The following is a 14,602-nucleotide window of genomic DNA, read 5'->3' on the forward strand; positions in this document are numbered from 1 at the left end:
CATGCTTATGTTCCACACACACATACCTTCGCTGCCTGGGGCAGGGGGTACAATAGTGCTGCCCTGAGCAGTGGGTACCATACCTGCAAGAGTTATGGAAGGGTAAACCAAGTCAATTGGGAGTGTGTGTGGGAGTGTGTGGACATAACCCAGCTATAGATAGTACTCCAAGAAACTGGGGAATCGCCAAACTGCAGTGTGTGTGAGTGCAATGTGTGTGTACTAGCCCAGATGTATGCATGCATGTATATATGCGTATGAGCATATACACATTTGTGTGTCTACACATGCGTCTATGTGTGTCTTCACCCAGGCTGCGGTTGCTGAGGTATTGTCGGAGGCTGACGTTTCCCAGCTGTGTGGGTCTGACGCAGCCCACCTCCAGAGACACAGCCGTGCTCTCCCCTCGCACTTCCATCCCCCCACACACACACTGCACCTTCAGCACCAGCACCGACACCTGGGAGGGAGAGAGGCATTAAGTTGGATAAGAGAGTCAGCTAAAATGAATAAAAATGTAAGTTAATTCAATCAATTCAGAAAGTGGGGTAAAGTGATAGTTCAGGAAATGAAAAATGCTCATGTGTACTCATATATATATATATATATATATATATATGCAATGCTTTCGGAAAGTATTCAGACCTTGACTTTTTCCACATTTAGTTACGTTACAGCCTTGTTCTAAAATGTATTAAATAAAACATTTTCAATCTACACACAATACCTCATGAAAGAAAAAAGGTTTTTAAAATTGTTTGCAAATGTATTAAACATAAAAAACATAAATATTTTATTTACATAAGTATTCAGACCCTTTGCTATGAGACTCGAAACTGAGCTCAGGTGCATCCTGTTTCCATTGATCGTCCTTGAGATGTTTCTACAACTTGATTGGAGTCCATCTGTGGTAAATTCAATTGATTGAACATGATTTGGAAAGGCACACACCTGTCTATATAAGGTCCCACAGTTGACATGTCAGAGCAAAAACCAAGCCATGAGGTCGAAGGGATTGTCCGTAGAGCTCTGAGACAGGATTGTGTCGAGGCACAGATCTGGGGAAGGGTACCAAAACAGTTCTACAGCATTGAAGGTCCCCAAGAACACAGTGGTCGCCATCATTCTTAAATAGAAGAAGTTTGGAACAACCAAGACTCTTCCTAGAAATGGCCGCATGGCCAAACTGAGCAATCGGGGGAGAAGGGACTTGGTCAGGGGGGTGACAAAGAACCCAGATTTCCTCTGTGGAGATGGGATAACCTTCCAGAAGGACAACCATCTCTGCAGCACTCCACCAATCAGGTCGTTTTGGTAGAGTGGCCAGACGGAAGCCACTCCTCAGTAAAAGGCACATGACAGCCCGGTTGATGTTTTCCAAAAGGCACCTAAAGACTCAGACCATGAGAAACAAGATTCTCTGGTCTGATGAAACCAAGACTGAACTCCTTGGCCTGACCACTAAACGTCACATCTGGAGGAAACCTGGCACCATCCCTACGGTGAAGCATGTTTGTGGCAGCATCATGCTGTGGGGATGTTTTTCTGCAGCATGGACTAGGAGACTTGTCAGGATCAAGGCAAAGACGAACAGAGCAAAGTGCAAAGAGATCCTTGATGAAGTCCTGAGTGCTCTGGAGCAGGTTCTCAGACTGTGGCAAAGGTTCACCTTCCAACAGGACAACGACCTTAAGCACACAGCCAAGAAAACACAGGAGTGGCTTTCAGACAAGTCTCAATGTCCTTGAATGGCCCAGCCAGAGCCCGGACTTGAACCCAATCGAACATCTCTGGAGAGATCTGAAAATAGCTGTGCAGTGACACTCCCTGTTCAACCTGACAGAGCCTGAGAGGATCTGCAGAGAATGTTAGAAACTCACCAAATACAGGTGGGTCAAGCTTGTCGCGAAATACCCAAGAAGATTCGAGGCTGTAATCGCTGCCAAAAGGTACTGAGTAATGGGTCTAAATACTTATGTAAATGTGATTTATTTTTAATACATTTGCAAAAATGTCTTAAAACCTGTTTTTGGTTTGTAATTATGGGGTATTGAGGGGGAAAAAACTATTTAATCGATTTTATAACAAGTCTGTAACGTAACAAAATGTGGAAAAAGTCAAGGGGTCTGAATACTTTCCAAATGCATTGTATAGTGTGCGTATATGCATGTGTGTGTACAGCACGGTGTCTGTTCATGTGTCCATGCCTGCATGTGAGCATACATTTCCTGTGCATGTGTGTATTACCATGTCTTTGGTAGGTTCGTCGATGCTCTGGGAGGTGGCACTGACAGTATCTGGTGAGCCAGCACCGTCCTGCTCCCCTGTGCCCATGGCCGCTACTGCTGCTGCCTCCTTGGCAATTTCTGTGGCACTCTGCTCCCTCACCACATCCTTAAAGCCTGAGATGGACACGTCGTCTGTGGACACAGAATTAATTACAATTGGTGGTCTGCTACCAATACATTGATAAATACCAGACAAAAACCTAAACTCAGCAAAAAAAAAGAAATGTCCCTTTTTCAGGACCCTGTCTTTCAAAGATAATTCTTAAAACTTCACAGATCTTCACTGTAAAGGGTTTAAAGACTGTTTCCCATGCTTGTTCAATGAACCATAAACAATTCATGAACATGCACCTGTGGCAATTATGCACCTGTGGCAATTAAGGTCAAAGTTATGAAAACTTAAAACACTAAAGAGGCCTTTCTACGGACTCTGAAAAATGAACATTGAACACAAATGAACTGCATGAACATTCCTTAGGCATGCTGCGAGGCATGAGGGCCGCAGATGTGGCCAGGGCAATAAATTGCAATGTCCGTACTGTGAGACGCCTAAGACAGCGCTACAGGAAGACAGGACGAACAGCTGATCGTGGCAGACCACGTGTAACACCTGCACAGGATTGGTACAGCCGAACATCACACCTGCAGGACAGGTACAGGATGGCAACAACAACTGCCCGAGTTACATTAGGAACACACAATCCCTCCATCAACGCTCAGACTGTCCGCAATAGGCTGAGAGAGGCTAGACTGAGGGCTTGTAGGCCTATTGTAAGGCAGGTCCTCACCAGACATCACCGGCAACAACGGCGCTTATGGGCACAAACCCACCAAAGTGCTCTTCAAAGTTGTCTCACCAGGGGTGATGGTCGGATTTGCATTTATCGTCGAAGGAATGAGCGTTACACCGAGGCCTGTACTCTGGAGCGGGATCGATTTGGAGGTGGAAGGGCCATAATGGCCTGGGGCGGTGTGTCACTGACTGAGCTTGTTGTCATTGCAGGGAATCTCAATGCTGTGCATTACAGGGAAGACATCCTCCTCCCTCATGTGGTACCCCTTCCTGCAGGCTCATTCTGACATGACCCTCCAACATGACAATGCCACCAGCCATACTGCTCGTTCTGTGCGTGATTTCCTACAAGACAGGAATGTCAGTGTTCTGCCATGGCCAGCGTAGAGCCCTGATCTCAATCCCATTGAGCATGTCTGGGACCTGTTGGATTGGAGGGTGAGGGCTAGGGACATTCCCCCCAGAAATGTCTGGGAACTTGCAGGTGCCTTGTGGAAGAGTGGGGTAACATCTCACAGCAAGCACTGGCAAATCTGGCACAGTCCATGAGGAGGAGATGCACTGCAGTACTTAATGCAGCTGGTGGCCACACCAGATACTGACTGTTACTTTTGATTTTGACCCCCCCCCTTTAGTCACAGACACATTATTCAATTTCTGTTCGTCACATATCTGTGGAACTTGTTCAGTCTATGTCTGTTGTTGAATCTTATGTTCATACAAATATTTACACATGTTAAATTTGCTGAAAATAAACACAATTGACAGTGCGATGACATCTTTATTCTGGTATAGAGCACATCAGCTCACAACTGCCATATCCTGGACAAACTATGGAATAGAAAGAACAAGAACTTCCGACTTCAACTGTAGCTCCGAACAATGCAGTAAAACAAGTACGCAATCAATGAGCTATGTTGAGAATACAGTACACACAACCCCACAGCAAAATGGATAGAATGGCAGGAAATAGCTTCCGGACCGGAGTCTGGAATATAAACATGTGTATAAACAGTATGGACAGTATATTCATAGAAAAGGTGTGTACAGCAGTAGATACGTATATAGGATGATCCATGACTACAATACAGTATATACATATGAAGTGGGTAAATCAGTATGTAAACATTATTTTGTAAATAGGGCAGCAGTCTCTAAGGTGCAGGGTAGAGTACTGGCTGTTAGCTGGCTAGTGACAGTGTCTAATGTTCAGGCCAGGGTACTGGACGGAGGCCGGCTAGTGATTACTATTTAATAGTCTGATGGCCTGGATATAGAAGCTGTTTATCAGTCTCTCTGTCCCAGTGTTGATGCACCTGCATGGTCTCCATCTTCTAGATGGTAGCGGGGAGAATGATGATCTTCTTGGCCTTTGAAACACCAGGTGCTGTAGATGCCCCCGATGATGCGTTGGGCTGACCGCACCACCCTCTGGAGAGCCTGGAGGTTGCGAGTGGTGCAATTGCCGTACCATGAGGTAATGATGCTCTCAATGGTGCATCTGTAGAAGTTTGTGAGGGTCTTACTAGCTAACCAAACTTGCTCATCGTCTGTGTGCGCGCGTGTTGATTTGGTCTCCACCAGCCACGTTCATGACACACAGGTTAAAATACCAAAACCTACTGTGAACAAACTATATTAATTTGGGGAGAGGTCGAAACGTAAATTAAACATTCATGGACATTTAGCTAGCTTGCTGTTGCTAGTTAATTTGTCCTAGGAGATAAACTTTGGCTTGTTATTTTATCTGAAATGCATATGGTCCTTTTTTGAGCTGGCTCTTTGTAGAATTTTGACCTATTTTGAGTCATACAAAATTGTGTGTTCTCTACTCCAACAATGAATCCACAGATAACTAACTTCGTTTCCCCTTTTTCTCTTTGATTAGTCTCTCCTTGTTCATCTTTCTTCTTCTGTGGATTTTATATTGCGGTTGGCAACCATCTTTAAGGTGCATGAACGCCACCAACTGGCCTGGATTGTGGACCTCAGTTCATCTTTCAATCACCCACGACCCATGCTCCTAAAAACCAATGAGTAGATAGGAGAGGCTGGACTTGCAGCGAGTCAAGCTTCTAAAATAGAGCCAAGTTATATTCCTGGTAGGCAGACGCCTGTTGACGTGCGCGAGCAGTGGATGAAATGATTGAACATGTATATGAACATTTATTTTGCAACGCGGCTGGTTTGATCAGCATATTAGGGGTCAAGATTAATTTCTTCAGCATCCTGAGGTTGAAGAGGCTTTGTTGTGCCATCTTCCCCACACTGTCGGTGTGAAGGAACCATTTCACATTTCAGTGAGGAACTAGAAGCTGTTGACTATCCACTGCCTGTCGATGTGGATGGGGGCGTTCTCTCGCTGCGGCCTCCTGAAGTCCACGATCAGCTACTTGGTTTTGTTGACGTTGAGGGAAAGGTTATTTTCCTGGCACCACTCCACCAGGGCTCTCAACTCCTCCTTGTAGGCTGCCTCATTGTTGTTAGTAAAATCAGGCCTACCATTGTTGTGTCGTCAGCAAACCTGATGAATGAGATGTAGACGCACATGACCACGCAGTCATGGGTGAACAGGGAGTTTAGGATGCGGCCGAGCACCAGAGGGGCCCCCGTGTTGAGGGTCAGAGTGGTGGACGTGATGTTGCATTCCTTCACCACCTGGGGTCAGCCCGTCAGGAAGTCTAGGACCCAGGGCCCTGTGTGTGTGTGTGGTTCCTACCTCTCTCCAGCAGGCTGTATGTGTCTGTTTCTCCATCCTCCATCAGGTAGCTGTCTATGGAGAGGTTGTCCAAGGACTGCAGAGACGGAGTCTTCTTCATGTTCTTATAGGACACTGAGAAACTGGACTGGGAACGCTCCCTCATCAGACGCCCACTGGAACACACAAACAAACAAGAGTGAGTGTGAGAGAAGAGTGAGGGGAAAGAAAAACAGGAGTACTGTGGACCTCAAGGCTTGGATTTGAATAGCCCTGCGCCCGGTTTCCCAAAAGCATTTTAAGGCTGAGTTCATCATCAGAACCATTGAGCTGGTCTTAACAATGAACATAGCCTTAAGATGCTTTTGGGAAACTGGGCTCAGGTCTAGACCGTTGACCTAGCCAAGGCTATCTGCTACTGGTCACCAGATAAAGGCTACACACACTATTCACCGGGTACACACACCAACTTGCAGCGTGTAAATGTATACAGACCCACATACACTCCCACAGATATACACCCAACCACAGACAATTCTACATGCACACATACAGATACAACGTGTAACAGATATTTAAAGGAATGCGGACACACACAGACAGACCCATAGCGTGTCTTACATGTTGGAAATAGAATATAGGGAGGTGGACCGGGTGTTTGAGGAGCTGAGCCGGTCAGAAACCACTGACAGACTGCCTTTCCTTTGTAGAGAAAACACACACACACACACACACCCCGCATGGGTCAGAGCAGAGGACACACTGAGCTACAGAATAGCAGTGAGAGAAAAAAACACACACACAAAAAGACCGACGCACACCTTGTATGGGAGCACAGTGGACAAGGCAGAAACACACACAAATGAACAAACACCTCTTATGGGTGACGACATTGATATTGTGACGTATAGGGCAGGTACAGTGAGGTCACTGTATTTACACAGACATGATGTAGTACTACAGACTGATGTGATGGGACTGACCAAGTAACAGTAAAGTAACATTAAATGATGCTTTACTAAGCTGGGCATGAATAAGTGAGTAACTGTAATGACATCTGCAGGAAGTATTTTTGTGACTGAGTCTTGCAGTAATAGGAGTGACTGTTTATTTAAAGCTTGTCATAAGTCCTCTGAATGAGTGTTACGGTCTGCCTGCCGATTGGCCTGCATTTCCCACTGCTGATCTGGCGACCGGGACATGCACCAAGTCACAGTAAAGATGTTCTTATTGTTTGCTTTGGAGTGAATCATCACTGTAAATGTTTTACAGGCTGACCGTCTGAATAGCTGAACAATATGTTATGGAAGTAACGGAATCAGTGTTCCTCTGGAGAAATGGGTAGCAGTAACGGGGAAAGGTCAGGGGGTTTCCCTCCCACACTGTTTTGGGGTCCCCCCCCCAGATCATTTTTATGCAGAAGGACTGAGAAGCTCACTTCTGGTGACTTTTTAAAAGGACATTCTATCAAATTATGTTGACACCAACCAAAATATAATATCTACCTCAAGAAATGAGCCAAATAACATTGGTAAAATTAGTTGTTTAAATTGTAACATAGTGGACCTTGCTTATAGCCTATGCATGGTTCATATGATCAGGTATGCTATTAGCAATAAGCATTATCACCTGTATCCCAACTGATGCAGCATAGTGGCTATAAATAAAAGGGCTGACGCATGGGGTAGCCTATCTGCATTTACCCTGTTGGGCTAATCATTAGTAGAGTCCTGCATCGGGTCAGATAGGCATGGGTGAGACAAAAATAAATTAATTAAATCAGCTGGCGGGTGGAATAAACAAAACTTTCCAAACCGTGGGTCGGTTCGTGGTTCAGAACAATCACATTGCGGGTCGGGTACATTTTAAAATCAAGTTAGACTTTCAAAACCCAGGCGCTTGTTGTGTTGTGAATTCCACTCTGTGAGCGGCGAGACAGACATGAGTCTACCAGCCTAGCACGCATTAAAATGTTTTCATTTGTCCACGTGCAGCGCTTATGTTCCCTCTCCCCACCAGATCATTTTTATTTATTTAACTAGGCAAGTCAGTTAATTAAGAACAAATTCTTATTTACAATGACGGCCTACCTCGGACGACTCTGGGCCAATTGTCGCCGCCCTATGGGACTCCCAATCACGGCCGGTTGTGATACGCTTTGTAATGTGTTGTATTTTTCCTGGGTAGCCTAGGTTACGTGAAAATGGCTAACGTAGGCCTAACCGGAGGGGAAAAAAGGTTGTGATAAAGGAATAGGCTACATCACCGTGGAAATGTGCTGCGAGAGTGAAATCTCGAAGTGCAAACAGGTTGGCCTATTTTCGATCATTCAGTTAATTCGAAGTTATTAATTCCATTCATTCAGCGTTCCTCCATTAGACCATACGCAGGCCATATAAAGAGTAAACCGGTGCGGCTGGTAAAAGTGAGCAGCCGATTTTAGAGTCTGGGAATTCCCTCCCTATGACACTCGTAATTTGAACGCGCCTCGAGAGGAATATTTATCTTGCATAACAAGATAACAAGCCGATTATGTAAATAGATAAAACTATTATACTGTGGGGTTGTCTGATTTTGTCTGCAGAGGAAAAGTACATGTGGATTGTTCCAGCATCTTCAAAGTGCACCTCGGTATACTTTTTTTTTTAATGTCCCATATTTTTTTTGCCGTGGCGCCACAGCTAAATGACTGCAGTGGAAACACTGAACTGAATACCTGGTCATTGACAGTGGCTACAGGTCTAACTAGCTGGAAAAGGACTGTTACGGTAATGACAGTCTAAATAACCAGACTGTATTATGATGATGACGGAAGGGAATTACCTGGACATAGACTCAGGCAATCTGGCCCCAGGGTTCTTCTCGTTCCAGTCTTTGGTGGAGAGGGGGTCTGAGAGAGTGGGGTCTGCCCCGGAGGACACACCCTGCTGGGCTTTACAATCAACTCCGGTCCCCGGCTCTTCTCCCCCAGTCCAGGCCTCCAGGGAAGCCTCTCCCAACTCCTCTGAACTCGATCTCCCTGTCCTCTCGTCAAGAGAAGCCTTCAGGTTGGGGGCAGAGGCAGGGATGAGAGGGGCGGGGCCTTGCGTTATCCCACCCTCTACCCCACACATAAGCTGGTCCACTGTACAGCTTCCCTTCGCCCCAGCCCCCTCCACGTGGGTTCCTCTATCCCCCCCCTCCCCTCCGTCACTCCCAGTCTCCAAGGTGCATCTACTCTCCGAGGGGGACAACTCCGACCCTAGGGGGGAACCAGGACCCTCGGGCTGGGGTACCGGCTTCAAGAGGAGGGCTACCTCTGCACTTTTGAGCAGGATCCCCACACAGGCACTGAAGGGCTGTTGGTCTGGAGGGGGGTCCGATGTGGTCTTTGCCTTGTCTCGTTTGGAGCCCATCCCCTCCAGGTCCTGTTGCAGGGTGTGCTGCAAGGCTTTGATGCTGCGCTGCAGCCGCATCAGGAACATGTACTGCCTGTGGCTCACCTGGACACACACATTATACTCATAACTACACACACTTCAGCATTCTCAAATAAACACAGTGTAACATATGTTGGTTCACATTATACACACACACATCATACATTAATACAAAGTGTATAAAACATTAGGAACACTTCCCTAATATTGAGTTGCGCCACCACCCTTTTGCCCTCAGAACAGCCTCAATTCATCGATGCATGGACCCTACAGGGTGTGGAAAGCGTTCCACAGGGATGCTGGCCCATGTTGACTCCAATGCTTCCTGCAGTTGTGTCAAGTTGGCTGGATGTCCTTTGTGTGGTGGACCATTCGTGATACACATGGGAAACTGTTGTGTGAAAAACGCAGCAGCGTTGCAGTTCTTGACACACAAACCAGTGCAACTGGCACCTACTGCCAAAACCCGTTCAAAGGCACTTAAATATTTGGTCTGGCTCATTCACACACGTGGCATCAATAAGGGATCAGACTGACCAGGAAAATAAAATGTTCCTAATGTTTTGTACACTTAGTGTACACACACACACACACACACACCAAAATATGAATCATCACTCACCTGAGCACTCAAATGCTTTTGTACGTGCACTAACATGTGCATGTCTGCCTCCTTACTGGAAGAGGAAGACGAGGAAGGTGGGGGGATGTTGTCCAGGGACAGTGGCTTGTGAAACCCGTTGCTAGGCGGCAGCGAGGCCTCTGTTGCCGTGGCGTCCGTAACAGTACTATAGTACTCCTTCAAAAGCCTCTTCCTCTGCAGACGTCCAACGGTATCCACAGGCTCGCTCCTGGCCAGGCCTGCAGCTGCAGAAAGGGGCGTTCTCTGCCCTCTCGAAGCCCCGCCCATTAGCCGCTCCTGGTGCTGGGCATGTCTGACCGGCTGGCACGCCCACAGAGTGAGGGGGAAGGCGTCAACGAAGGGCTGGGGCCGCCCCTTCCCCTCGTAGTCCACCCAGAACTGGGCAAAATGAACCGCCCACAAGTCTGTGGCAGCTGGCATTTTGAGGGCATCCACGCCCAACGAGGGCGACACCAACCCTTTATACACATTGTGCAACATAGTGTCCTGCTCATGCGCATGGCGCTGGAAAACGGGATGGATCACCGGGAAGGAGGTGGAGGAGTGAGGGAAGGAGGAAAAGGAGGTGGAGAAGAACTGTTGTTCTTGAAAGGAGAGGAGGAGGGCTTCCAGGTGGGAGCGGGAGCAGTTGGGGTGGTGGCGGGTGTTGGTGGCCACCATCTCCGAGCATTGGACGGAGACGGAGCGGGGGAGGTCCTGGGGATAGGAGGGGTCCCTGTCCGTGGGCACTACCAACTGTGGTGGGGGAGAGAGGAAGAGAAACACAGTAATAGAAAATATACATAGAGGTCATCAATGTGTACAAGATGACAATGAGAGTAATTTCCAATCTGTTGAAATGTAAAGACTACGCTCCAACAGAAATAGAGTGTGTTGACCTTTAAGGGATTTTTTCACAGCTATGGTAGCGTTTGCATTTCTCAACTGACTGAATCAAAGTGTCCAAGGAGTCAATATGAGTGTGTGTGTGATTTGAACAGCGACATAACATCATGACAGAGCCTGTGGTTGTGTATCCTTTCTGCCCTCTACCTTCAGCATTAGTCCGTCCACCCTGATGTCGATGTGCTCGTCAGGCTTCTGTTCCTCGTCGTTGAGCTTGTAGAGCTCCATGAACTGTTCCAGGCTCTGCCTCAGGTCCAGCGTAAACAGGTTGCACCACACCAGGCTCCTGGGGTCCAGCACCAGCTGCAGCGCATTCAGCTGCACATACAGGTTGGGGCAGGGGACTACAGGAGGTGGGGAAGAGAAGATGATATAATAATCAATGCAAGGGACTGCAGGAGGCGGGGAAGAGAAGATGATATAATAAACACAGGGCGCCAAGGGACTGCAGGAGGTGGGGAAGAGAAGATGACATAATAATCAATGCAAGGGACTGCAGGAGGTGGGGAAGAGAAGATGATATAATAAACACAGGGCGCCAAGGGACTGCAGGAGGTGGGGAAGAGAAGATGACATAATAATCAATGCAAGGGACTGCAGGAGGCGGGGAAGAGAAGATGATATAATAATCAATGGAAGGGACTGCAGGAGGCGGGGAAGAGAAGATGATATAATAATCAATGCAAGGGACTGCAGGAGGCGGGGAAGAGAAGATGATATAATAATCAGTGCAAGGGACTACAGGAGGTGGGGAAGAGAAGATGATATAATAATCAGTGCAAGGGACTACAGGAGGTGGGGAAGAGAAGATGATATAATAATCAATGCAAGGGACTGCAGGAGGTGGGGAAGAGAATAGAGGTTGGAAACTAGAAATGGGTGGAGGGGGAAGAGAAGAGAGGTGACACACTAATGCATTCACCTTTCCCTCAGCACTAACACACCCGATTCACATAAACATCAAGTCAAGACTTCAAACAGTTCAATCAGATGAGTTAGCGCTAGGCTGGAGCAAAACCTGTATACCCTGTATGATGAGGGTCTAGGAACTGAATGAGAGTAGGAACCTATCTTACTGGGGTAGTCTTTTCCATCAGGGAAGTAGTATTCGGTGAACTCGACGTGGATGGCAGGCATCTCAGGAGGGAGGTACAGGGACTTCTTATTACAGGAGATCATGGCCTTAGGGCTGGAGCGACGCTGGTCTGCTGTGGACACCTGATACACACACACGGGATGAGGTCAGTACGACAAGTGGGTGGATCAGATAAGCACGTCAACTGTGTGCGTGTGCTGACCTGGTAGATGCTGAAGTCAGCTATCCTGAGGACAATGGAGCTGGACAGGAGCTGCGCCCTGGGGGTCTGGGGAGAACTGAGGATACTGGTAGAACTAGTACTGATCTTACCTAGAAAGGAGGGGGGGAGGGAGAGAAAGGATGGTAGGGAGAATAAGGAGACAGTGGGGAAAGAGAAAAACAGAGCCAATCAGACCACCTGCCACACTCTGACATCATCTCAAAAAGGTGTGTATCACCGCACACCGCGTGCGCACACCATCGGTTAGGGGGGTACCTGGCTCTAGGCATGAGAAGCAGCACTGTGCCCGCCCCTGTGCCCTCGCCCTCTCCCTCGCTCGTACCATGGCTCGTGCCCGCACCCACCCCGGGGGTAGGTCGTCTGGCCCCCTAACCACCACTATTCTTCCTCTTCCTGTCTCGTCCTGCCCTACGGGACCATACACACTGTCCCTAACACTGGAGACACTGGAGGGATACCTGGACACTGGAGAGGACAGAACTCAGAGTGACTAGGCAGTGTGATGCTAGGGAAACCAACACTTCACTTAATTCCAACTCTTGGGGCTCTTCTAAAAATGACCCACTAGATGACATTAAGTTCAGTTGAATGTCAACTGTCTAACCAACATCACTCTTCATGGGCTGCTGGGACAGATTTTTATAGTTGTTGAATAAAAAGTGAATCAGGACAGATGCGCCAACACACACCTTTATTGGATTACTATGTTTCAATCACATTGAGGGGAGGAGTGTCTGTGTGAGTGTTTACCATACTCTGTGTGTGTGCGTGCCTGTGCTGCTCTTTTGTTTACCGTGCTGTGGTGAGGTGTGAGAGTTGGCCAGGCCCTCCCGGTCTCTCTTGGCAGTCTTCAACATCTCCACGTTAGACTTGAACTCCTCCAGCAGACTCCTGGCCCAGCCCTCCCTGGCCTTAGTGGCCTCACTGTAGTGCATCCAGTGGAGACAACTCTCACCTGGAGACAGAGAGATGAATGGGGGAGAGGACAGAAAGCAAAAGACGAGGGAGAAACCGTTGTCTAAGTACCTACTCTTGTCACTAATAGAGATGGTATACAGACAAAGAAAGACACATTTTGTGGTGTTGAGAGATCAGAAAGATCACTATTACTCCCATCAGCTGTGTGGCAGTTGGAGGGAGGTTGGGTAGAAGTTGTGGTGGTGTTCACCTGCTCTGTGGGAGGGGTAGTAATGTTGGAGAGAGGTTGTGGTGGTGTCTACCTGCTCTGTGGGAGGGGTAGTAATGTTGGAGAGAGGTTGTGGTGGTGTCTACCTGCTCTGTGGGAGGGGTAGTAATGTTGGAGAGAGGTTGTGGTGGTGTCTACCTGCTCTGTGGGAGGGGTAGTAATGTTGTAGGGTGGTTGTGTAGAGGTTGTGTCTACCTGCTCTGTGGGAGGGGTAGTAATGTTGTAGGGTGGTTGTGTAGAGGTTGTGGTGGTGTCTACCTGCTCTGTGGGAGGGGTAGTAATGTTGTAGGGTGGTTGTGTAGAGGTTGTGTCTACCTGCTCTGTGGGAGGGATAGTAGTCCAGGGTAATGTGACTGAAGGAGAGCTGCATGGCCCCACCAGTTATCCTCTTATTGATCACTGGAGAGAGGGTTGGGAGGGAGAGGGGTTGGGAGGGAGAGAGGGTTGGGAGGGAGAGAGGGTTGGGAGGGAGAGAGGGTTGGGAGGGAGAGAGGGTTGGGAGGGAGAGGGGTTGGGAGGGAGAGAGGGTTGGGAGGGAGGGGGAGGGAGGGAGGGAGGGAGGGTTGGAGGGGAGGGAGGGAGGGAGGGAGGGAGGGAGGGAGGGAGGGAGGGAGGGAGGGAGGGAGGGAGGGAGGGAGGGAGGGAGGGAAAAACGCAGAGGCAGAAGATAAGGTAATGCGCAAAGGTCCAATGTGCGTCAGAGCCCAACTTGATGTGTAGGTATCAGCCAGTCAGTCAAACATCTGTCTGAAGTTTGTGTGAGGTATGTGTGTGTTTTACATTTGTATGTGGGTATTAGCAGGCGTGTCTATGTGTGTGTGTGTATACACGTGTCATACGTCTGTGTGTGCGTACCTCTGTCCTTGGCGTGTATGTCGTCACAGATGTGCAGGTCGAGGTGTGTGATCTGCAGGTGGTGGGAGGTCTCACACACGTCGAAGGCAGCGAACAGATTAGCCATGGTGGCGCTCTGGTCAGCCGCTGTGCCTGACGACACATGCTGGCTACGCACCTGCTGGGCTGAGGGGGGCGCCGACGACTCCTGGATACAGACCAGAGACCATAAAAAATACAGACACTATGCAGACACCGGCACAGAGACATATGGAGAAGCAGACAGAGACAAATAAAATTAAGTGAACATCAATGTTATTAGTGCATCCAACTAGTGTTGCTTGGGATATTGGCGCCGTAGGGGATTTTTATGGGCTCCTAACCAACTGTTTTATCTTGTGTGGGTTTTTCCACATTGTTTGTAACTTGTTCTGTACATAATGTTGCTGCTACCATCTCTTATGACCAAAAAGAGCTTCTGGATATCGGAACAGGGATTATTTTATGAGTCCGACACGAAGGATATACTGCTTTTCT

General features: G+C 48.1%; 1 protein-coding gene across 4 annotated transcripts in view; it reads right to left on the reverse strand.

The window, feature by feature from the left end:
- LOC112215001 (UHRF1-binding protein 1-like) overlaps positions 1–14,602 on the reverse strand; it is a 48,668-nt gene that overhangs the window by 5,924 nt on the left and 28,142 nt on the right. For 2 of the 4 annotated variants that reach the window (XM_042297893.1, XM_042297889.1), the window contains exons 8-20: positions 14,087–14,273; positions 13,547–13,630; positions 12,839–13,000; positions 12,025–12,134; positions 11,803–11,944; positions 10,874–11,070; positions 9,821–10,576; positions 8,603–9,261; positions 6,401–6,481; positions 5,801–5,955; positions 2,248–2,420; positions 310–460; positions 27–83 (exon numbers count right to left, since the gene is read on the reverse strand). In XM_042297893.1, coding sequence (XP_042153827.1) covers positions 27–83; positions 310–460; positions 2,248–2,420; positions 5,801–5,955; positions 6,401–6,481; positions 8,603–9,261; positions 9,821–10,576; positions 10,874–11,070; positions 11,803–11,944; positions 12,025–12,134; positions 12,839–13,000; positions 13,547–13,630; positions 14,087–14,273 — 2,914 coding nt within the window. The remainder of the gene's footprint in view (positions 1–26; positions 84–309; positions 461–2,247; positions 2,421–5,800; positions 5,956–6,400; positions 6,482–8,602; positions 9,262–9,820; positions 10,577–10,873; positions 11,071–11,802; positions 11,945–12,024; positions 12,135–12,838; positions 13,001–13,546; positions 13,631–14,086; positions 14,274–14,602) is intronic. The other 2 variants (XM_042297890.1, XM_042297891.1) reach the window with 2 other exon arrangements.

The sequence above is a fragment of the Oncorhynchus tshawytscha genome, linkage group LG15, assembly GCF_018296145.1.
Source record: "Oncorhynchus tshawytscha isolate Ot180627B linkage group LG15, Otsh_v2.0, whole genome shotgun sequence".
Lineage (NCBI taxonomy): Eukaryota > Metazoa > Chordata > Actinopteri > Salmoniformes > Salmonidae > Oncorhynchus > Oncorhynchus tshawytscha.